At 40.7% G+C, this 26,921-nt stretch overlaps 1 protein-coding gene across 1 annotated transcript in view; it reads left to right on the forward strand.

Moving 5' to 3' along the window:
* The first annotated feature begins 8,365 nt into the window (after nt 1–8,365).
* Nucleotides 8,366–26,921, forward strand: part of LOC135527076 (gamma-aminobutyric acid receptor subunit alpha-2-like) — a 58,778-nt gene continuing 40,222 nt past the window's right edge. The window contains exons 1-2 of the mRNA XM_064955726.1: nt 8,366–8,436; nt 9,452–9,567. Coding sequence (XP_064811798.1) covers nt 8,366–8,436; nt 9,452–9,567 — 187 coding nt within the window. The remainder of the gene's footprint in view (nt 8,437–9,451; nt 9,568–26,921) is intronic.

Raw genomic sequence — 26,921 nt, forward strand, 5'->3', positions numbered from 1 at the left:
CTTGGACACCTAATAAGTTCACACACATCCATACACTTTCCCTTGTTGTTCATATATTTAGGTTATTCTCAAACCTCTAAAAGTCCAATTTTGATGGATTTTTTAAAAATGTTAATTCGATTGACTCGTAGGTGCGTCAATAGACTCCTATTAAGGATTGGACCCTTTTAAAAAAAACGTTTTGCCTAAAATGACACCCAAATCTAACTGCCTGTAGCTCAGGACCTGAAGCCAGGATATGCATATTATTGATACCATTTGAAAGGAAACACTTTGAAGTTTGGGGGGGGGGGTGGGTGGACACCGATTCCGTAGAGGTTGATTCACATGTGTATGATTCATCTGCGGAATTACATAAGACTGGAGGAGAGAAGAGTTAAATTATACAGAAGATGTTTCTGTATGGATTTATCGTTTCATGATTTCACCTGAAAATCGAAGTGGGGAGAAATATGAAAGTTTGGGAGTGTCATTTTCAGGCATGTGCCAAGCCTGTTCCCTAGTTGCGTCTATAAGTAATCAATGTTCTTTATTTTGTACCTCATCATTCCGTTTTCATATCAGGGAAAGCATTTGGGGTTGCCATTACACTTGAGCAAACAACTCAAAAGCTACACCTCCATTATTTCTAATTATGTGCAAAACATGTTTCATCATTTAAACATCATTATTTCAGCGAGGCCTATCCATGTAGGTGTGTAACCCGTTTTAATTAATGAAGGTATTTATTCCTCCTAGAGTGCATACTTAATTGGAGTGCAATAAGCAACACCTGCAACTGAGGAAAAGCTATGCATTTGTGAAGCACGACTGAGTTCATGTTACCATCTCGGTCAGGGCACAGTAATCATATGCATTTAATAAATATTAAAAAATGTTGAACAGATTCATGAACAACACATTAACAAGGTACTGTAACTGCCAAAATAAAGGACCCCCCCCCAACATAATGCATCTTAATAGGCTGTTGGGCCAACACGAGCCAGAACCGCTTCAACACGCCTTGGCATTCGGTAGATTCTACAAGTATCTGGAACTGTATTGGAGGGATGCCACACCGTTCTTCCACAAGAAATGACATAATTTGGGGTTTTGTTGATATTGGTGGAAAACGCTGTCTCAGGCGTCGCACCAGAATTTTTTTCAATTGGGTTGAGATCTGGTGACCAATATAGGGCATAGCATATGGCTTACATCGTTTGATTGCGCAACAAACTATTCAGTGCCCTGTGAATGGGGGCATTGTCATCCTATGGGGGCATAGCCATGGTAGCCAAAATAATGGCCTGCCCAGCATTTTTATACCTGATCCTAAGTAATGATGGGTTTTTAATTGCTTAATTAACTCAGGAACCACACCTGTGTGGAATCACCTGCTTTCAATATACTTTATCCCTCACCTGTATGTCAAATGTCATCATTGTATTTAACATTTTTTTTTTTACAGGGACAAGAGTCCTACATATAACCTTTCTCATCAGAGAAGGTTTCTCTATGGAAGTACGGGTTCTTAAAGCGTTCTCTGTTGGGTGAACAGGTTCCACCTGGAAAGGGTTCTACAGGGACAAGCCGTAGAATCCTTTATGAAAGGTAGAATGTTTTTCCAAGAGTGTGGAGATCACTACTGCCTTTATGACCTCCTAAAGCAAATCCTTCAGTGATCGACAGGGGCAGGGATAATAAGTCTAATTACTGGTTACAAAATGACCAAACTATTCTTAATTATCTTGACAGAGAACATCTATCTAATGGCCATTTCTGAGACTGTTCTCAGACAACCCTCAGTAGAGAATTTCTTACTTGGCTGCATTTAGACGGGCAGCCCAATTCTGATCGTCTAAACACAGCACTTTTTTTTCTTATCAGAGGAATCTTATGAGACATACCATGATGACAATGAGACCCTCCAGAATCCGTAATGTATTACATAAGAGAACATCCTATAACATTATGGTAATAATATAGCTAGCTTCATAGTACATTGAATTAATAAGCCAATTTTGTAACAAATTGAGCAATTACACATAATTCATTGAACCCATTAGCCTTGTAACCTCTCTATCTCTCTCATTGTTGTTCTCTCGCACCCTTGCTCCCTCTCACTCATACATAAACACACACATACACACACTCTCTCATTCCCACACACACAGTCCTTGCTACCTGTAAAGATGTAACACGGTTTGTCTTTTCCTCCACGGAGCAGTGTGCTCTTTATCGGTGTCAGACCCTCGACAGCCTCTTCATCTGTATTCTGCAAGGCTTGTTGCCGAGGCAACAAGGCGGGAAACAGGTCTGGCAGTTCCAGCAACATGTGTGGGATCAGCTGACCAAAATGATGATAATGTACGGCTGATTTAAGTGTATAATTTATGTTCTCATAAATCACTGATTGATGTCATTTGCCTTTGTTATACATTTTCCTCATATTTCCAGCATGTATAGTTTAGATACAATTACTGTAATATCTTATCTTGCCATTTTCTAATAACGTAAATGCATGAATGCCCAATATCATTACGCAAGGAGAATATGTGTAATTTGTCTATTTTGAATGCACCATATCTCGGCTGGTAACATTGCAATCTTCCCCTTCCAGATGATATACCTATATTATGAGAAACAATTTAGATAATAACTATTAAGAGTGAAGACTATTTTATATAAAAATACAAAACAAACATGGGAAGTGATCTGTTGAGTTACAGTAACGTGTCTCCAGCAGAGGACGCTGTCATCACCGTCATCATCGATAGTCCCACAGTCTTTATTAGAGAATGGTATGGCCCCCTCTGGTTACCTCGGTTACCCCATTGGATCACTGCAGAAATGTGACCTTTTTCAAATACTTTATTTTTTAGTTGTCTGCTTGTTTTGGTTAATTACAAAACTCAATTTAAGAAAAGTACAACATGTGTAAAGATTACTTTTCAACATCGCCTGCTCCCAAGTGTTCACACTACTAAGAAAAAAGTAATATTGTATGGCTACCCGTATGCCCCTTTTCATGAAGGCGCTCGAAGCCACCTGAGAGAATGAGTGCTAGCCATTAAGCTAGGCAAGACCAACAACACAAACTATACAGCTACAAGTACTTAGTGGAGTTACAAACAGACTATACTAAACAAGTTAATTAAAAGTCTTTCCTGTGATGAAATGTTTTCCACACACACAGCTATGTGTAGCCTTCTTGAACACTGAGTCCCAACAATTCCCACACTCCCACATCGTATAGCCAAAAGCCACAGGGCTCTTCTCGCAGGCTCTAATTCCCTCCATGGGTGCATTGTGAACCTTAGGTTGGAATGTTTGACCTAGTTACATGCAGTTTGAACAATACAGCAGCTTTTTGGCATGCTTTCTTATTTCTGTGTAACTAAAAATAGATTACGAAGTTGTCTCTTTTACAATGGGGATCAATGGGAAAGAATGTTTGTTTTCCCTAATTTGTGGGCGTGGTCTTCTTCTATCACATAATGGCGGTCCGCAAATAAACGTTAAAGCTGCATGCCGCTACCTACTGTGTTGTAGTGTGTGGTCATTCACGGTTTACAACATTTCTAAATCCTCCTACCAAACTCGGTACTTCTGAGAAAATAAAAAAAGAGCTGTACTAACTTCTAATAGATCCTCCCCAAAATCCCTTTCAAACCCCCCCAACCCCATCCAATCTCATTGACCCCCCCCCCATCTTTCCTTCCCTTTAAAATACTTACAACAATATAACAACACATCCTCCACCGTTTCATTGACCATACACTCCAGACACAAACCATTCACATGCTTGCCAACCAGACGTAATGACGAGTTTGAATCTTGATCCAACAACCTTTATTTGGAGGGCTCAGAGTCCCATCTTTTCTTCCACACATCTATCAAAATGGCTTTGATCTTATATTTGGCCTCACCTCTACCCAGTGGAACATTAATATCAATCATGTTTAATTTCAAAGCTCTTTTTGCTAACTGGTCAACAATTTCATTCCCTTCCACACCCAAATGTGCTGGGACCAGTGGTGGAAATAGTACTCAATTGTCAAATCAAATCAAATCAAATGTATTTATATAGCCCTTCGTACATCAGCTGATATCTCAAAGTGCTGTACAGAAACCCAGCCTAAAACCCCAAACAGCAAGCAATGCAGGTGTAGAAGCACGGTGGCTAGGAAAAACTCCCTAGAAAGGCCAAAACCTAGAGAGGAACCAGGCTATGTGGGGTGGCCAGTCCTCTTCTGGCTGTGCCGGGTGGAGATTATAACAGAACATGGCCAAGATGTTCAAATGTCCATAAATGACCAGCATGGTCGAATAATAATAAGGCAGAACAGTTGAAACTGGAGCAGCAGCACGGCCAGGTGGACTGGGGACAGCAAGGAGTCATCATGTCAGGTAGTCCTGCGGCATGGTCCTAGGGCTCAGGTCCTCCGAGAGAGAGAAGGAGAGAATTAGAGAACGCCCACTTAGATTCACACAGGACACCGAATAGGACAGAAGAAGTACTCCAGATATAACAAACTGACCCTAGCCCCCGACACATAAACTACTGCAGCATAAATACTGGAGGCTGAGACAGGAGGGGTCAGGAGACACTGTGGCCCCATCCGAGGACACCCCCAGACAGGGCCAAACAGGAAGGATATAACCCCACCCACTTTGCCAAAGCACAGCCCCCACACCACGAGAGGGATATCTTCAAGCAAAGAGGCACTCTAGCCTCTTTCTACACTTATCTCTTTCTTAACGGCATTGGTTAATTGAATAAGGTGTTGATGAGACCCCGTGGTCACATCAAATACAATTGCAACTTTCCACTCTGACACATCGTTACTTTTGATTTTCACTATCTTCACCCTCTTCACGTTCTCAACACTAGAAGTGCCACTGCTGTCAGCAGCACTTACAGCAGGGACATTCCTTTTCCTTCTCACCAGCCCATCCAGGTCCATGACTGTCATCATCCCCACCCATACCATTAGAACCATCATCCGTGTCGACCACAGTCCAGCAGAGTTGTTGATAAAACCTCTTCCCCCAATATAGAACGATGGATTCTATTTTGCTTCCGAGCTTGAATACGAACCCTCGAATACATCTTCCCCCACCTCAAACTCCTGTGGGTGTGGTCGAGAGGAATTCCTTCTTATGATGTGAATATTGACTCTGAGTATTGTTCAAAACAAATCAAATTGTATTTGTTACATGGGCCATATACAAGAGGTGTAGATGTTATAGTGAAATGCCTACTTACAAGCACTTCCTCAATGATGCAGAGATAAATTAAAGGGAAAATTTGCTGTAAGTAGCAGTAGAAGTATTGTTGCCCGTTAGTTTAATCCAATTAGGGTAGGGATGATAGGGGGAAAAGTATAGAAAATAAATAAATAAAATATAATACATATATTTTTTAATGAGGAATAAAACACACAAGAATGAAGCTACTGTATATACAAGGAGTACCACTGCCACTGCTGCACTGTGAACAAATCATTCAGGACAGGGAGGGCACATTTTGGCAGGTATTCCCAAACCTTGTCAATCACACTTTCAATTCCTATCCAGATTCCTTTAACTTCATGAATCATCTTGTCGTGTCACACAGTCATCTTTCCCAGAGATCCACCCATCAGTCCAGTGAGCTTAATGTGACGCATCACTTTTTTTCTGGCTACATAAAGTGTTCTTTGCCAGGGGCACAGAAACTGAGATAATACAGTGCCTTGAGAAAGTATTCAGCCCCCTTGAACTTTGCGACCTTTGCCACATTTCAGGAATGATTTTGTGATGAAAGTGGGGTGTGGATTTCTAAGGCTAAAGGTTTTAATTCAGTTATTGTAATTTCATAGTTTAACACAGTACTATTACTACACAAATGAACATGTGCTGTAATACAACCTAATCTTGGAACCCGGAAGCAAATCTCACATGTCTGCTGGCCATTTAACAGTCCATCAAACTACGTAGTTGTAACCAACAGGGAGAATAAGGAGAGGACAGATAGAATGGTGAAAGTAGCGGCATCAAGGAGAAAGCGCGGCAAACTATTCAGCAGATGGGAGGGGAGAAAGAGCAGAGGGTAAGGAAGTGAGAGAATGTGTATTGTGTGGTGCAATCTAGATAGCATTATGGATGGACACATTTGAACATAGATTATCTCATTGCATGTGCTTGTTGACATTAAATGTAGTGACAGGGATGTCACTATGTATTTATATGGAAGTTATTTTGCCCCCAACGCCTATGTTGAATTGTGAGATTTGGCTAAGTACAATCTTAGAAAAAAAGTGTTCCAAAAATGTTCTGGGAGAACCTGTTTTGGTTTCAGGCAGAACCCTTTTTGGTTCAAGGTAGAACCCTCTGTGGAAAGGGTTCTCCTATTGGGACAGCCCAAGAACCCTTTTTCGTTCTAGATAGCATCATTTTTTCTATGAGTGTATTGATTCATTGATTGAGAGGTGGTGTGTTAATTGCTTACCCTTTACAGCACCCATGTCTTTCCTTGTTGAAACAATAAGTATTTTTGGGGGGATGTCTCTCAGCTAAGGAGTTATGACTAATTGAATCTGTCTGTAAACTTGTCAAGGTAACCATGTTTACCTCGTTCATCATTCATATTCCTTCCTCGCCATTCAAATGATTTCATGCGCCCACTCACTAGCCACCTACATATCACTGTGCCACCATGGCTATTGCTCTCGGTTTGAATGTAGTTTTAAATAAGAAACTGGAGACATAATCGATGTATCCAATAGTATTATAGATCATATAGACTGAATGTGGCAATTCATGCATTTCAAGAAATAAATGAATCATTTACTTGTGCAAATATGTGTAGTTCAGATGGAGGTGGTTCCCAAGCACATTGATTTCCCCCCTTCTTCTTCTTTGAAGTATCAACATTCCTCTTTACTCTGAAATATGGATCTGGTATGTGGACAATTCAATTAGAATAGGATCAAAATTCCACCTCCTTGAGATTGTCATATATATATATATATATATATATATATTATATTATATTTATTCATTTATTTATTTATTTATTTTATTTTTTTCAGAAACAAGGTCTTTCTCCTCCTAAGCCGTTTTTCTCTCAGGGACGGTTACAGCTCATCTCATAGTGTATCGTTTAGCACATTTTTTTCTGAAGAGAAATAAAGATTTAATAAAATGCCACGCAGTATACGCAACACCCTTGTGTTATTACATATGTATTATGCTATTATTGTTGTTTAGTTGCTGGGTTAAACAAAAATATAACAAGAACATTTATTTTAAATGCATAAGCAAATATTGGTCAACCTTGATGCGAACTAATTAAAGGTTTTGAATTCATTGGAAAATTGTTACATATGTTTAAAACCTTAGTTAGTAATCAATCTTTAGCGTGTGTGTGTGTGTGTGCGTGTGTGTGTGTGTGTGTGTGTGTGTGTGTGTGTGTGTGTGTGTGTGTGTGTGTGTGTGTGTGTGTGTGTGTGTGGCGAAAGAGGGGGGGGGGGAGCGAGAGAGTCGCGGAGCGTGTGTTCCTTACCCCTGTCACGAGGTAAACTAAATTGGAAGCAGAATTGGAAAATATGACATGCTGAACAGGACCCAGTGACATCAAGGACTATGCATTTATCCGCTATTAAATTATTAAGATAGTGCATGATTTGCCATAACTGTGATCTATTGGTGCTTTGAATTTACAATAAGTATCACTCGTTATTTTCGCGCGGTGTGCTCATTCCATCTTGAGAGACGGCACATCGTAGTGGTTCCATTGGGTTCAACTTCAACATTTGGCTCAATTTCTGTACGAATAATTGCTTGCAATTAGGCTACGTCCTGCATTCCAGGTGAGTCTCCTCGCTGATGAAAAGTCGTGTTGTGATGAGAAAGATATGAGAGTTCCTGTCTGTGTCTCCGCTGATCTCATACATCGTAAGTAGCCTAGCCTAGATATGATGCAGAGTTTATCTCAGTGGGGATACCCCTAAAACATTTCTGCACACGAGCAAGGGATTTTAGAAAGGTGGTTGAGAAGGAGACGCTCTTTTGAACAACGCTAAATGTTTAGTGTTTGACAGTGGAAATTATTATTCAACAGAGGCATGTTAGGCCTATTTGTCAATGAATTCTAATTGCAGTCTCCCTAGTTAACATGGTGTAAATGTTAAATGTATTTTTTCTTCTACGCGCATTCAAATGAATTATTTCTAGTAATACTGTATCTAGGTATTTATTCTCTGTGTTTATTGTGTGTTAATTTGAATATATTCCCGTAGAAATGGGCCTACACCTAGAACAAGATACGCAAAATCAACAGCTGATCCATTATGGTACCATTATGTATTGTCTTCCCTGGTGTGTAGGTGTACATGCAGCTATGAGGAATAGAGGCTACATTTTTCAATGTCTACTCATCTGCCTCACACTGACGCTCCTCTTGCAAACGAGGTAAGTCCTTGAAAATATTTTTTTGATCAATTATGTTTTGTCACATTACACAGGAAGACTGAAAGTATACCACTATATCTGGGTTTTGGAATTGAATTCCTTTCGTTTTGTACACTACAATAACCGAATGTAGGGATACTATGTTTTAGTAGCCTAACCTATGAATAGCCTATGTATTTAGCATGGGGAACATCAATCAGGCTTTGTCGACGTGGGGGGCTTTGAGATTAATCAAGTGGGTGATTTTCTGATTATGTTCCTGTGGGTGGCGATAAAGTACAGTCGCTACTCTCAGTCTGAAAAAGCAGCGCTCACTTCAGATGCCATTGAGCGTGAGTCACTAATATGTAAATAGCACTTGATTTCAATGCTCGAGGAATGACATTCCATGAGATCACTCAGTTCTCTCAATTGTGCCTATGTAACTACTATAGGAATGCATACGTTTGTGTTGGGACACTTTGTAAAGTGGGACCTTTGTACTGTATGGCAAACATACAGTATATGTAGTGTATAGCCTATACTGTGTCTATAGCCTCAGTTTATAACACAGCTTATTTTAGTAAGGTAGTGTAATTCTCAAATTGACCAGGAAGTCTCATGGTTCCAGCATTTTTGGCACATTGCACTTAGGTCACTGTATCAAGAGCCCTCATGAATATAGCTTGTAGACTGATATTAGTATACATTCAATCAAGGAACCAATATATCAGTCAATTGATTAACCAAGTAATTATCCACATCAATCACATGCAATGAGAGCACATTTAATGAATTTATGCCTTTTCCGATTATTGGATTCATGAATATACAGCTCTGATGACATTTGCATATTCAATTGTGTTTTTGCTCCCAGATCAGATGGCACACAAATGTTCAGCTCATAACTGGGTCATCTGGGAGGGTGCTTGAGAAGGGGGAGTGTGTTCTTTTACCTTTTGACTTGATCTCCTCTTTCATTCCCTCTGGAATAACTATGCAAAATCCTCATCAATCTGACTTGTCTGTCTCCCAGGCCAGTGATTGCTGATCCTACAACAGATGCCTTCAAGAACAATATCACTCTCTTCACACGGATCCTTGACAGACTTCTAGATGGCTATGATAATCGTCTTCGACCCGGCCTTGGGGGTAGGGAATATCTCTTGGCTTCATTAACTATGACAAAACAAGCTCAGGGCTTGTATTCATAAAGGGTCTCAGAGTAGGAGATGATATGATAAGTTTATCATTTTAGATCATAATTCATAACATTACATGTACAGGGGGAGACCTGATCCTAGATCGGCACTCCTACTCTGAAACACTATGAATACGGTTCCAGTTTGTGAACAGACATTTTAGAAAGACATGGCATAAATTCACATCACAGATTGTGATGCCTTTAACTTTCTTGGCTTCATTTGATTCATTTTCCTGTCAGGTTTAGTGGCAGTTTTCCTCACAGTATTTCCATCAGCATGCAGAAGAAATAGTGCCAGCGATGCGTCTACTTGTCTTGTAATGTGTGAAATAGTGTGATCATAAATCATGTAGAGTGTAGCTGTGTGCCCAGCATACATTTGTGTAGAGAAGCAAAATGCAGTTCAGACAATATTTCCCCCATGACAACAAAGTGATTGTCATAAAAATAAGCTAATATTTTCTCATTACATTTAATGGTGCTGCGCATGAACATATTGGTCATCAGTGGGCTTGTTATCCCAAATCCTCAGTACAAATCTGTGTCCTAAATGGTATCCTTTTCTCTACACAATGCCCTACTTTTGACCCAAGCCCTATAGGCCCTAGTCATGAGTAGAGCACTATAAAGGGAAGAGTACTATTTGATTACCCTCCTGCCTGTTTGCTGAAAGTAGTGTTGTCTAGGCAGCAGGAGGCGTTTCAACATTTCCCCAGAGGAAACAGCATCGACACTCAGCTGCCCTTCACCACCATACATAGAAGAGTCCACTTAACAATTTATTAGGAAACTGCCCTGTCCTGTTACAGCTGCTTTCAATCCACACGATCAAGATGTTGTTTGGCGTCTTTTCAGATGGGCTATTTGCTGCACTAGCCCATTGGCCACCTGGGAATACTCGCTCTGTGTGGTGGCATGATGGTCTAGTTAGGGATCTACACTAGACACAAATACATGCTTTATAAAGGACAGTTCAGTGCATTCAACTCCATCAATCTGTGATTACGATTATGCCTGGAAATAGAAGAATTGAATGGCCGTTGATTTAACAGTATATCAGCTCCATATTGTTTTGTCAGTTCTGTTCTTCTATGTGAAAGGGGGTAATCACCTGCCCATCCTTTTTGCTCTAGTATGGCTTAACCCTTGTTGCTTTCGGTCCTCCTCCTCAGTAAACGTTGACCTGTGCACTTTGACATTGGACCCCGGCCCAGCACACAGCTACTGTATCACCAATATCAGACATCATAATCAGGCTAGTGTCAACTGAGATACTAGTAGCCTGATACATGCTACTGTCAACAGAGATAGAGTACTAGTAACCTGATACCATGCTAGTGTCAACAGTGAGGACTTGTAATTTCACCGTGAGACCAGCTGAGTCCAGTGGAGCAAAAAACTCATAATTATCAGCTTCCATCCAGTCAGTGCATTAAACCACTTCACCAGGCCAAATGTATACAGTCCTTTACTGAAAAATGTATATCTAAACAGCCTTTATATATATTAGAGCCATGTTTGCGATTTAGGCGAACTATACAGGCCTTCAGTTTGTGACAGGTTCGCGATTCTGAAAGGACAGCAACCGTAATACCAGCTTGTCGGAGGGTGCACTTTTTCTCAAACACAAAGGGCCAGTGGTGTAGTGGAGGGTAAAAGCAGGCATAAACTGTATACCCACATTTTTCTCAGTGGGCATTTTTATACTCGCTTCTTAATACCTATTGATGGGTATCAAAGTAGTGTAGTGGAGCGTTCTGTCTCCTAGAGATGAACGTACTTTGGTGCGAAAAGTGCAATCAATCCCAGAACAACAGCAAAGGACCTTGTGAAGATGCTGGAGGAAACAGGTGCAAAAGTATTTATATCCACAGTAAAATGAGTCCTATATCGACATAACCTAAAAAGTCGCTCAGCAAGGAAGAAGTCACTGCTCCAATACCACCATAAAAAAGCCAGGCTACAGTTTGCAACTGCAAATGGGGAAAAATATCGTACTTTTTGGAGAAATGTCCTCTGGTCTGATGAAACAAAAATAGAACTGTTTGGCCATAATGACCATCGTTATGTTTGGAGGAAAAAGAGGGAGTCTTGCAAGCTGAAGAACACCATTCCAACTGTGAAGCACGGGGGTGGCAGCATCATGTTGTGGGGGTGCTTTGCTGCAGGAGGGACTGGTGCACTTCACAAAATAGATGGCATCATCACACAAAATAGATGGCATCATGAGGGAGGAAAATTATGTGGATATATTGAAGCAACATCTCAAGACATCAGTCAGGAAGTTAAAGCTTGGTCACAAATGGGTCTTCCAAATGGACAATGACCCCAAGCATACTTCCAAAGTTGTGGCAAAATGGCTTAAGGATAACAAAGTCAAGGTATTGGAGTGGCCATCACAAACCCCTGACCTCAATTTGTGGGCAGAACTGAAAAAGTGTGTGCGTGAAAGGACGCCTACAAACCTGACTCAGTTACACCCTCTCTGTCAGGAGGAATGAGTCAAAATTCACCCAACCTATTGTGGGAAGCTTGTGGAAGGCTACCCTAAACGTTTGACCCAAGTTAAACAATTTAAAGGCAATCCTGCCAAATACTAATTGAGTGTATGTAAACTTCTGACCCACTGGGAATATGATGAAATTTAAATGACTTAAATGTAAATGTAAATGATGAAATAAATCATCCTCTCTACTATTATTCTGACATTTCACATTCTTAAAATGAAGTGGTGATCCTAACTGACCTAAGACAGGGAATTTTTACTTGGATTAAATGTCAGGAATTGTGAAAAACTGAGTGTAAATGTATTTGGCTAAGGTGTATGTAAACTTCCGACTTCAACTGTATAAATTATGTCATGCGATAGAGAAGTCATGGCCAAAGCAGCCTATACATTCCCAAAGCACATGAAATATATTTACATGCACACAGCCTAGTTTCAACGGAATATAATCTGCAGGCAGCAAGAGCGTGCAGCTCTCAACTGGTTTTGGCATGGAGCAGCTCACAGAATGACATCGGTAGCCGGTAGGGTAGGAAAGATGTTTCAATTTATGAGATCTACCAGTAACTGCTAAGGCAACAATGGGTATGCAAATCAGGCATTGAAAAAGTTTAGTCCGAAGTGTTGGTTAGTAGGCTATTTATGATGCGCAATTGTCATAATATGCTTTTTGCATCAGGGGCATAGACATCGATGGGCCTGGGTGGACAAGAGGCCCACCCACTGGGGAGCCAGGCCCTGATAGGCCCAACCAATTAGATTGACGTGGTTTAAGCATTCTTGTGGACTTAGACCATCACATTTTTGTATTTTTTTTTCTATTAAAAGAAGTTGATTTTGAGAGTGAAAATCAGACAAATCTATAGCAAAACTCATAAAAAACATAGGAAAATATAGGATTTTTAACACTAGGCCGGCCTTTTGGGAACTTTTGGGCAAAATTAGAGTTTAACCACTTTTCCTGGCACCACTACACCACTGTGTAGGACCAATGGAAAGACAGCAGTCACACACAGAATGATGTCAAAGATAAGCAGTCCTTAAACTTGGACATAATAAGCCAGTAGGTCGTTGGCAGAATAGATGGATGCAGTTCAATGAATGATTAATATAATTCATCAATACATTTCTGGGTAGTCCAAAAAATATTGCTATCAGGTTGTAAATCACAGGTGGCCTGGTACATTGTTTGCTGCCTCCATTCAGGATGCACTTGTTCAGATTCAATGACTCAATATTTTGGGCAAAAACGGACGAATGTAACTAAGGCTGGGAATGGCAATACAATCAAACTAGCAATGATCACAAGTCAGACATAACGTGGCTAATAGGTTAGCATATCTCTTTATGTAGCAAGCTAAAAACACAGAGCCTAACTTTAGCTAGCTAGCTGCTATGAGGATGTCATGCCATTGGAATAGTGGGTGAGTGACTGGCTTTTTCCCCTTGTAATATTCATGTGTAAACATACTGAATTACAGAACTGACTGTTACAGAACCGGCTATCAAGCTCACAGAAGAGTCATCTAAGCTCACAACATTCAACACACAGTTTGGACGCTACGGGTTCCGTCGCCTGCTTTTTGGGATTATCTCAGCCCAAGACGAGTTTCAGCGAAAGATCGACAAAGTGTACGAAGGCCTCAACGGAGTTGTGGCCATTGTGGATGACATCCTTGTCTATGGTCGAACCAAAGAGGAGCATGACCGAAACCTCCGCGCGATGCTGCAAAGGTCCCGCGACAGAGGAGTCCGGCTCAACCCCGAGAAGAGCACAGTTGGCGCTACAGAGGTCAGCTACTTTGGACATCTTCTCACAGCGACTGGAATCAAGCCAGATCCACAGAAGATCTTGGGCATAAAAGAAATAGAGTCACCAAAGAACCGTGCAGAGCTGGAAACAGTGCTTGGCATGGTCAACTACTTAGCCAAGTTCGCACCCAGCCTCTCCAATGCTAATGCACCCCTGCGTCAACTGCTAAAGCAGTCCAGTGAGTTTCTCTGGGGCAAGCAACACGGCATCTGCTTTCCAGAATGTGAAAGACTTGATCACGAGAGAACTAGGACCAGTCCTTGCCTACTACGACCCCGACAAACAGCTCAGACTACAAGTGGACGCGTCAAAGTATGGACTAGGTGCAGTGCTACTGCAAGAAGGAAAGCCCATCGGCTATGCTTCCAAATCTCTCACAGACTGAAATCAACTACGCTCAAATCGAAAAGGAGCTCTACGCCATTCTATTTGGATGTAAACGTTTCCATCAGTACATATATGGACAACAAGTCATTGTGGAATCCGACCACAAGCTCCTTGAGTCAATTATGAGGAAACCACTAGCTGCAGCCCCGCCAAGGCTACAGAGAATGATCCTTCAACTACAAAAATACGACTTCACAATCACTCACCTTTCAAGCAAAGACATCCCTGTCGCAGACGCACTCTTCAGGAAGTTTCTTACCTATAAGGACAGCAGCCTCAGTGAAGGCATGGACTCGCAAGTGCACACTGTGTACAGCAACTTACCAGTTAGTGACACAAAACTAAAGGAGATCCAAGCAGAACCAGAAAAGGACTCACAACTCACACTGCTGAGGAAAGTCATACAGGATGGATAGCCTGAGGAGAGGAGAAAATGCCTTCAGAGCGTCTCAGAATTCTGGTACCATCGTGATGAACTATCACAGATCAACGGAATAATTTTCAAAGGAGAGAAAATCATTATTCCCACCAGTCTCAGAGAAGAGATTTTGACAAAGATCCATGCTGGACACATGGGCATGGAAAAGTGCAAACAGAGAGCACGGGACATTTTGTTTTGGCCCGGAATGTGCAAACAAATAAAGGACATTGTTGGTAAATGCACCATCTGTCTTGAACGACGCCCCTCAAACACCAAAGAGCCAATGTTACCTCACTGTATCCCAGACCAACCTTGGCAGGTCGTGGCAACCGATCTGTTCAACTGGAACAATGAGGACTACATCGTAACAGTGGACTACTACAGCAGATACTTCGAACTCGACAAGCTTCACAGCACCACATCTGCAGCTGTGATACACAAGCTGAAAGCAGCCTTTGCCAGGCATGGCATTGTAGAGACTTTAATATCTGACAATGGGCCCTGTTACAAATCAAATGAGTTTGAATCCTTCACAAAAGCATGGGAGTTCACACGTCACCACAAGCCCGCATTACCCTCAAAGTAATGGCCTTGCTGAAAAATCTGTGCAGATTGCTAAATCACTCATGGATAAAGCAAAAGCAGACAAGAGAGACCCCTGAAAGAGAACTTGATGGACTCAACACACAGCACAACATACACCATACTTACCTGCAACACCACAAGAACTGTTGACTGACACAGAAGCATGCTCAGCATCATATCGCACAAGCTCCGGAAGAGAGGTCAAGCGGACTGTAAACTTGTTATTGAAAGTTCACTTGAAATGCTTTGGTAATGTATTTGTTTGAAATGTTAAGATGTTATTTCTACAGTGAAAGCTGAGTTGCTGAGAATCCCTTGTTTGAAAAGTAACAGTATGTTGGATTATTGTTTCAGAGTCTATGTTGTTTCAGTTGGTGTAGTATGCAATATAAATGGTTACTTACCTTGAGTTCAAACTACAGAGCACGTATTCAAAAGAAACCCTTAGAATATGTAAACATTTTTCTTTTGTTTTAAAAGAAGGGGGATGTAATATTCATATGTGTAAACCTACTGAATTGTAATTGGATGCATTTTACCGCCATATCATACTGTGCTATGATTGGTTAAGACCACTCAAATGGTTAGGTCATGGTCAGAATGATCCTGGTTGGCGATATGTGAACATGCCAGTTATAGCTAGCTAATAAAGAGCTACGTTAAGAATTATACTGTAGCACTGCATTTCATTATTTTGTATAAAGTGTGCAAAACAAGACACCCCTCATCGTTTTTTGGTGGCTATACACAGTTAGAGATGCAGGTGTCATTTGGGTAGCTAACAAACACTTGAATGACTGTTTTCATATCATATCTCTTGTGTTTGCAAACTTACTCTGGCTATCTAACGTTACTCTGATTTCAGAGCACTCTCGTCTCAGTATGCCAGAGCGCAGAACAACTGAAGAATTTACGAACTCGCAACACCTGCAAAAAAAGTCATAGTTAGTCAAGAACACTCTAGATGACATGTAAACAGCCTAACCAGCTCTGCTACGCCAAGTAGAATGGTCAGAGTGAGATGTTTTCTCATTTGGGTCTGGAAGTAGCAAGCCAGCAAGCTAGCTAACTTTAGCCAGTTAGTTAGGGTGCTTGGTTTGGACAAGCATGCATTGGCAGGCAAGCTGCAGAAGGACAAGGGGGCTACAATTCCCCATCGTCTATCAGTGCCAACTAGTTGACGGCCAACTAGTTGAAAAAGTTTGAGGGTTTATCTAATGTTCCTTCGTTCGATTTTAGCTCATCTTGCTTTGGGTAGCATTAATGTTAGTTGTTGTTGATATACCTAACTGAGGGAAAGAGAGCCTACCTCTTCATAAGTGTTTGATCAATAGAACTGTAAAGTTCCCAAATGTAAGAATACTCCCGTGGTGTTTACACATTCGCAGAAATCCATTCAGGTGTATTTTGTGGCTTTTGGTGAATTGTGCTCTAATGATCTAAATGTGCGCTGTTGCGACTGCCAGTCTGCCAGTCTGCCAGTATAGTTCAAAGTGAATGATGGCAGGCCCGTGTGGCAAATGGCTTGTTTGTATAAAGGTCTACTGTAGCTCGGATTGACTATAGTGCACCAGTCTGGTGGACTCCTATCTTAGACAAGACAGATGTTTTTATTCGGTTTTATTTACACCAGTGTCTATTAATTGTCCAAACGCACGCCAACTTTCCCATTCTATATTGCTATAGAATTTTCACAAATGCCTTAGTATACAGTACGTATTTCCCAAACATTCTAAGAATTTATGAACACGTAAAAATGACCATATCTAAGAGGTCGCTTGTCAGAAATTTTCTTTTTGGTTTCATATTCTTCCTGGGGGTGTATAAATGTATACAGATTTTAAGATTTCATGTTGCTAAAATATTGTCAGTTCCAATTTAAATGCAGCGTTGTTTCACGCACAAGTTATTTTAAAAGAGATGGCTAACAATAGCAAGCACGCTGCAAAAAAAACAAACACAGTTCCACTCACCAGATAATGATCATTTAAAAATAACTTATTTTTTAAATGTATTCTTGAAAAGTGAGAAGCTAACAAATTACCAACAACATCCTCTTTGATAACACCTGCTGCAAACTAGCCAATAACAAAAGCTAGCTAGCTAGACTGTGGGAAAACTACTGCTCGCTGTTGCGCAGTGACCTGTTGGCCTTGAAGAAGGTAGAAGTTTCCATACATTTCAGTAAAAACGGTCCCACTCATTAAGTCAAAATGTGACCGCTGTCATTCCAAAATGTTGCCCTAATACAGTTGAATGGCTGACTTAGCGAGCTATTGATCTCCCCAGAGACCAGCAAAGACAAATCCTGATTTTATATATTTTTCTTATTAAAATCAGAACACATTGAAATTATTATTATTATTCAGTGCATTCGGAAAGTATTCAGACCCTTTGACTTTTCCACATCTTCCAGCCTTATTCTAAAATGTATTAAATCATTTTTTCCCATTATCAATCTACACACAATACCCCATAATGACAAAGCAAAAACTGTTTTTTAGAATTTTTTGCAAATCTATACAAATAAAAAAACTGAAATATTAGATTTACATAAGTATTCAACCCCTTTACTCAGTACTTTGTTGATGCACCTTTGGCAGTGATTACAGACTCAAATCTTCTTGGGTATGACGCTACAAGTTTGACACAAGTTTGACACTTCTCCAGATGTGTGCCTCGACACAATCCTGTCTCGTAGCTCTACAGACAATTCCTTCGATCTTATGGCTTGGTCTTTGCTCTGATATCCACTGTCAACTGTAGAACCTTATATAGACAGGTATGTGCCTTTCCAAATCATGGCCAAATCAATTGAATTTACCACAGGTGGACTCCAATCAAGTTGTAGAAACATCTCAAGGATGATAAATGGAAAAAGGATGCACCTGATCTAAATTTCGAGTCTCATAGCAAAGGGACTGAATACTTATCCGAATAAGGTTTTTAATACATTTGCACAAAATTTAAAAAAAACTGTTTTCACTTTGTCATTATAGAGTATTGTGTTTAGATTGGTGAGGGTTTTTAAAAATCAATTTTAGAATCAGGCTGTAACGTAACAAACTATGGAAGCAGGCAAGGGGTCTGAATACTTTCCGAAGGCACTGTATTATCATAATCATAATTTTATAAATCCTGAGCCCTTCTCTGATGGATTAGAAGGCTAATTTTTCCCCCACTGTGTTTGGGTTAGTAATCATTTGTAGAGTGTCTCTATTTTCCCTCATGCACTATTCTGAATGTCTAAAGAATCCATATGTTTAGAAAAATTAACACAGAAATACTGGACATTGTACTGGACAACTCTTATGGCGGTGAGTTGACAAAATGACCCTATACCATGCTAGTGTCAACAGAGATACAGTACTAGTAACCTGATACCATGCTAGTATCAACAGAGATACAGTACTAGTAACCTGATACCATGCTCCTGTCAACAGAGATACAGTACTAGTAACCTGATACCATGCTCCTGTCAACAGAGATACAGTACTAGTAACCTGATACTATGCTAGTATCAACAGAGATACAGTACTAGTAACCTGATACCATGCTCCTGTCAACAGAGATACAGTACTAGTAACCTGATACTATGCTAGTATCAACAGAGATACAGTACTAGTAACCTGATACCATGCTCCTGTCAACAGAGATACAGTACTAGTAACCTGATACTATGCTCGTGTCAACAGAGATACAGTACTAGTAATCTGATACCATGCCAGTGTCAACAGAGATACAGTACAAGTAACCTGATACTATGCTCGTGTCAACAGAGATACAGTACTAGTAACCTGATACTATGCTAGTGTCAACAGAGATACAGTACTAGTAACCTGATACCATGCTCCTGTCAACAGAGATACAGTACTAGTAACCTGATACTATGCTCGTGTCAACAGAGATACAGTACTAGTAACCTGATACCATGCTCCTGTCAACAGAGATACAGTACTAATAACCTGATACTATGCTCGTGTCAACAGAGATACAGTACTAGCAATCTGATACCATGCCAGTGTCAACAGAGATACAGTACAAGTAACCTGATACTATGCTCGTGTCAACAGAGATACAGTACTAGTAACCTGATACCATGCTCCTGTCAACAGAGATACAGTACTAGTAACCTGATACTATGCTCGTGTCAACAGAGATACAGTACTAGTAACCTGATACCATGCTCCTGTCAACAGAGATACAGTACTAATAACCTGATACTATGCTCGTGTCAACAGAGATACATTACTAGTAATCTGATACCATGCCAGTGTCAACAGAGATACAGTACAAGTAACCTGATACTATGCTCGTGTCAACAGAGATACAGTACTAGTAACCTGATACTATGCTAGTGTCAACAGAGATACAGTACTAGTAACCTGATACCATGCTCCTGTCAACAGAGATACAGTACTAGTAACCTGATACTATGCTCGTGTCAACAGAGATACAGTACTAGTAACCTGATACCATGCTCCTGTCAACAGAGATACAGTACTAATAACCTGATACTATGCTAGTGTCAACAGAGATACAGTACTAGTAACCTGATACTATGCTCGTGTCAACAGAGATACAGTACTAGTAACCTGATACTATGCTAGTGTCAACAGAGATACAGTACTAGTAACCTGATACTATGCTCGTGTCAACAGAGATACAGTACTAGTAACCTGATACTATGCTAGTGTCAACAGAGATACAGTACTAGTAACCTGATACTATGCTAGTGTCAACAGAGATACAGTACTAGTAACCTGATACCATGCCAGTGTCAACAGAGATACAGTACAAGTAACCTGATACTATGCTCGTGTCAACAGAGATACAGTACTAGTAACCTGATACCATGCTAGTGTCAACAGAGATACAGTACTAGTAACCTGATACCATGCTCCTGTCAACAGAGATACAGTACTAGTAACCTGATACTATGCTCGTGTCAACAGAGATACAGTACTAGTAACCTGATACTATGCTAGTGTCAACAGAGATACAGTACTAGTAACCTGATACCATGCTCCTGTCAACAGAGATACAGTACTAGTAACCTGATACTATGCTCGTGTCAACAGAGATACAGTACTAGTAACCTGATACCATGCTCCTGTCAACAGAGATACAGTACTAATAACCTGATACTATGCTCGTGTCAACAGAGATACAGTACTAGTAATCTGATACCATGCCAGTGTCAACAGAGATACAGTACAAGTAACCTGATACTATGCTCGTGTCAACAGAGATACAGTACTAGTAACCTGATACTATGCTAGTGTCAACAGAGATACAGTACTAGTAACCTGATACCATGCTCCTGTCAACAGAGATACAGTACTAGTAACCTGATACTATGCTCGTGTCAACAGAGATACAGTACTAGTAACCTGATACCATGCTCCTGTCAACAGAGATACAGTACTAATAACCTGATACTATGCTAGTGTCAACAGAGATACAGTACTAGTAACCTGATACCATGCTCCTGTCAACAGAGATACAGTACTAGTAACCTGATACTATGCTCGTGTCAACAGAGATACAGTACTAGTAACCTGATACTATGCTAGTGTCAACAGAGATACAGTACTAGTAACCTGATACTATGCTCGTGTCAACAGAGGTACAGTACTAGTAACCTGATACCATGCTCCTGTCAACAGAGATACAGTACTAATAACCTGATACTATGCTCGTGTCAACAGAGATACAGTACTAGTAACCTGATACCATGCCAGTGTCAACAGAGATACAGTACAAGTAACCTGATACTATGCTCGTGTCAACAGAGATACAGTACTAGTAACCTGATACCATGCCAGTGTCAACAGAGATACAGTACTAGTAACCTGATACCATGCTCCTGTCAACAGAGATACAGTACTAGTAACCTGATACCATGCCAGTGTCAACAGAGATACAGTACTAGTAACCTGATACCATGCTCCTGTCAACAGAGATACAGTACTAGTAACCTGATACCATGCCAGTGTCAACAGAGATACAGTACTAGTAACCTAATACCATGCCAGTGTCAACAGAGATACAGTACTAGTAACCTGATACCATGCTCCTGTCAACAGAGATACAGTACTAGTAACCTGATACCATGCTCCTGTCAACAGAGATACAGTACTAGTAACCTGATACCATGCTAGTGTCAACAGAGATACAGTACTAGTAACCTCTTTAGTTGTGGTAATATTGTCTTTAAAGACTCTACTGCGACATCCATGTTTTTCTTTGTGTCATTTGTTCATAAATAAAATTGACCACAAAGGGTTCATATTGTCACAGTACTAGTAACCTGATACTATGCTAGTGTCAACAGAGATACAGTACTAGTAACCTGATACCTTGCTAGTGTCAGAGATATTAGTAACCTGATACCTTGCTACTGTGAACAGAGATACAGTACTAGTAACCTGATACATGCTACTGTCAACAGAGATACATTACTAGTAACCTGATACTATGCTAGTGTCAACAGAGATACAGTGCTAGTAACCTGATACCATGCCAGTGTCAACAGAGATACAGTACTAGTAACCTGATACCATGCTCCTGTCAACAGAGATACAGTACTAGTAACCTGATACCATGCCAGTGTCAACAGAGATACAGTACTAGTAACCTAATACCATGCCAGTGTCAACAGAGATACAGTACTAGTAACCTGATACCATGCTCCTGTCAACAGAGATACAGTACTAGTAACCTGATACCATGCTCCTGTCAACAGAGATACAGTACTAGTAACCTGATACCATGCTAGTGTCAACAGAGATACAGTACTAGTAACCTCTTTAGTTGTGGTAATATTGTCTTTAAAGACTCTACTGCGACATCCATGTTTTTCTTTGTGTCATTTGTTCATAAATAAAATTGACCACAAAGGGTTCATATTGTCACAGTACTAGTAACCTGATACTATGCTAGTGTCAACAGAGATACAGTACTAGTAACCTGATACCTTGCTAGTGTCAGAGATATTAGTAACCTGATACCTTGCTACTGTGAACAGAGATACAGTACTAGTAACCTGATACATGCTACTGTCAACAGAGATACATTACTAGTAACCTGATACTATGCTAGTGTCAACAGAGATACAGTGCTAGTAACCTGATACCTTGCTAGTGTCAGAGATATTAGTAACCTGATACCATGCTAGTGTCAACAGAGATACAGTACTAGTAACCTGACACTATGCTAGTGTCAACAGAGATACAGTACTAGTAACCTGATACCATGCTCGTGTCAACAGAGATACAGTACTAGTAACCTGATACTATGCTAGTGTCAACAGAGATACAGTACTAGTAACCTGATACTATGCTAGTGTCAACAGAGATACAGTGCTAGTAACCTGATACCTTGCTAGTGTCAGAGATATTAGTAACCTGATACCATGCTAGTGTCAACAGAGATACAGTACTAGTAACCTGACACTATGCTAGTGTCAACAGAGATACAGTACTAGTAACCTGATACCATGCTCGTGTCAACAGAGATACAGTACTAGTAACCTGATACCATGCTAGTGTCAACAGAGATACAGTACTAGTAACCTGATACCATGTTCCTGTCAACAGAGATACTGTACTAGTAACCTGATACCATGCTCCTGTCAACAGAGATACAGTACTAGTAACCTGATACCATGCTAGTGTCAACAGAGATACAGTACTAGTAACCTGATACCATGCTCCTGTCAACAGAGATACAGTACTAGTAACCTGATACCTTGCTAGTGTCAACAGAGATACAGTGCTAGTAACCTGATACCATGCCAGTGTCAACAGAGATACAGTACTAGTAACCTAATACCATGCTCCTGTCAACAGAGATACAGTACTAGTAACCTAATACCATGCTAGTGTCAACAGAGATACAGTACTAGTAACCTGATACCATGCCAGTGTCAACAGAGATACAGTACTAGTAACCTGATACCATGCCAGTGTCAACAGAGATACAGTACTAGTAACCTGATACCATGCTCCTGTCAACAGAGATACAGTACTAGTAACCTGACCCCATTCTACTGTCAACAGAGATACAGTACTAGTAACCTGATACCTTGCTAGTGTCAACAGAGATACTGTACTAGTAACCTGATACCATGCTCCTGTCAACAGAGATACAGTACTAGTAACCTGATACCTTGCTAGTGTCAACAGAGATACAGTACTAGTAACCTGATACCATGCCAGTGTCAACAGAGATACAGTACTAGTAACCTGATACCATGCTCCTGTCAACAGAGATACAGTACTAGTAACCTGATACCTTGCTAGTGTCAACAGAGATACATTACTAGTAACCTGATACCATGCTCCTGTCAACAGAGATACAGTACTAGTAACCTGATACTATGCTAGTATCAACAGAGATACAGTACTAGTAACCTGATACCATGCTCCTGTCAACAGAGATACAGTACTAGTAACCTAATACCATGCCAGTGTCAACAGAGATACAGTACTAGTAACCTGATACTATGCTAGTGTCAACAGAGATACAGTACTAGTAACCTGATACCATGCTCCTGTCAACAGAGATACAGTACTAGTAACCTGATACCATGCCAGTGTCAACAGAGATACAGTACTAGTAACCTGATACCATGCTCCTGTCAACAGAGATACAGTACTAGTAACCTCTTTAGTTGTGGTAATATTGTCTTTAAAGACTCTACTGCGACATCCATGTTTTTCTTTGTGTCATTTGTTCATAAATAAAATTGACCACAAAGGGTTCATATTTTCACAGTTTAGCTCCAAAATGTCACTGTGCCAATCTAAGATCTTTAATTGGGACACGTTCTGATGTGGAAGTGTTGTGTGATGGAACACCGGCCCTCAGGCATCATCATGGACATTGGTTGATGTATCAGACGTCTCATTGTTGACCACCACCGGCTCGTTCCATGTAATTAACTATGTATGGGGCTAGTGGCTAGCTAGGCCCAGGAGTCATCTCTCACCCCCTGGACACCTCACCGTGTGTGTGTTACGTTCCCCAGTTTCTGTGTTGTGGGTTTGTTTGTATGTATGTGTTTCAGGATGGCTTCCTGAAGCCCAAAGCAGATGATTGGTCGACCCCATCGATAATTGGAGCTCTGACCCCGCCCCCTCATCAAAGGACACAGCTGTATTCAATTACAGACTCCTTCTGCATTTTTACAAGCCAGTGTTCCTTTGTTAGGAGGGGGAGCTTCTTGGTATGTCCTGTGTTGGTTGTTGCTCAAATAGAGCTTCTTTGATGTCCTGTGTTGGTTTTTGCTCAGACAGGTTTTTGTCAAGTATTTTGTAACTGGTCCTGCTGAGGTATGTTTTTGTCACAAGGACTGTGTTTTGATTATTTAAATTGATTACTTATGTTAGTAATTATTTTTTGTTCCCAGGGGGGACGGGGAAGACACCTTGGGAGTGCTTAGGCAAGAGGACTGCGGGCATACATATACCCGTAGTATGTACTTTGTCTATGCACACTAGGTAAGACCTGGGCGGATCACCCCCTGTATTTTGGTTAGCACGCCAGGTGGCGTTAAGAATAGATAAGTAGTGGATAGGTAGGTAATGTAGTAGAGGGGCTCTTTAACTTGAACTTTCTTTGCTTTGGTTCAGTCCAGACCCTTTTTCACAAAATTACCGTGTGAAGGAATAAATTCCCTGTTAATGGCAAAATTCTCTGGCTCAGTCATCCTTACCCACACCTACAGTCACATACCTCTTTCACTCCACGGGGAGTTGAGTGTAGCATGGTGTTGTGTTCCCTCCTCCGAGAGGTGTGTGTGTGTGTGTGTGTGTGTGTGTGTGTGTGTTTGTGTGTGTTCTAGCCTTTAACAAGCTCATAAAAAGCCAAACACTGTCTGCAGAAATCTAAACATAATGATCATGCTACCTTCTAGAGGAAGGTTGAGCTGAAGGTGAATGAGTCTCTAGGTGTGATGTTAAACAAGCTTGAAGTGTAGTGTCTTGTGAGTTGCTACTACTATTACTACTACCGCTAATACTACTATTACCACTACTACAACAATTCAGGGTCCTGTGTGGCTCAGTCGGTAGAGCATGGCGCTTGCAACGCCAAGCGTCGTGGGTTCGATTCCCGCTGGGGCCACCCATATGTAAAAGTAGTGGCCCTAGCCGACTTGTAAGTCGCTTTGGACAAAAGCTTCTGCTAAATGGGATATATTATATTATATTATTATATATTATATAAAATGATTTCTCTAAGTGTAATTGTTGTATGGCTATTAAAGCATCTCCTTCCATCATGAAAAAATGCATCTGCCTCCCTCCTCCATCCCTCACCTCTCACTCCATCCCTCATCTCTCACTCCATCCCTCTCTCGATTTGATTTCCAGATGGCCCAGAGACTGGGCCTCCCACAGGATCTGGTGTCATTTTACATTTAAACAGATATTCAAGGGGCCATTAGCCCAGAACAGCATCAGCCATATGGTGATAGTCTTTGGTGTCGGGGAAAGGCCTGGATGGCAGTATGTGGTACAGTAGCACTGACATACTTTCTCTATGGGGAAAAATGTCTTCATGCCTAGAGGTACGGAATCATCCTTAGACTTCTGTAACCCAAAATTGAGTGGCTTATGAAGAAAATATGAATTGATGCCTAAGCTGCATTTGTTTTGCCATCTGTTTGACAGACGTTGGATGCCAGAGAGTCATTTAACTTGTATTCGAAATAACTGAATATTTTCATGATGCAGATTAATAGTATCTGCCTTAAGAAAGTGCATTACGTTTTCCCCACAGAATTTCTCCAAAAGTTCTCTTTGCTTTGTGTCCAGGTTTTCTTTAAATGTATCATAACCACTAGCTGAAACAACGTCACTACTAATCGCTAAAACAGAAGCTGTGTGGGTGAGCTGTTGTTGAAGACTACCCAATCCAGCAGCAGAATAGCCTGCAAACCTGCCCCTTTAATCCTCTGGGTTTCCGGTCTGATTATTTAACCAGGGATAGCTGCTCACTGGTCCGTATGAGGGTCAGGAGCACACAACCCCACCCCCTCACATATGCACCTAGGGAATCGCCTTAATTCCTGACACTCCTAACTAATGATTTGTATCCTCTGTCAACACAGTATTGTGGAACTATTCATGTCATTCAGAGCAACTATATTGGAGGATATCTAAAGTTTACCTTCCAGGCAGGTCATATACATGCTTCCTAGTTCATTTAGTTGTCCTTAATATATAGTTAAAGAAGGTTGGGTATGATTGTCAACCTTTTTCTCTTAATTCAACCCTGTTCTACATTAATTGAAAGAAAAATATCTCACTTTAGATGCTATTTTTGTATTCAACTATAAACAGTGCACGCATTTTCAGTTTGGGTGTTTACTATTGTCGTTTAGTTAGACAATTGACAGCTCTAAATCACATAAATGACAAGCTATAAGTAAACATGACTAAAACACTCGCTTTGGTCCATCTGAGCTGAAGAAGTGAACCTGCACTACATGGTACGATAAATAAAGTGGCCTCACATCTTCGGGATTCAAATGCACTCAGGATTCTTTTCTATGTAATAAACAAGTGATTTGTCCCCAAGG

Source organism: Oncorhynchus masou, chromosome 32 (assembly GCF_036934945.1).
Source record: "Oncorhynchus masou masou isolate Uvic2021 chromosome 32, UVic_Omas_1.1, whole genome shotgun sequence".
In the NCBI taxonomy this organism is placed as follows: domain Eukaryota; kingdom Metazoa; phylum Chordata; class Actinopteri; order Salmoniformes; family Salmonidae; genus Oncorhynchus; species Oncorhynchus masou.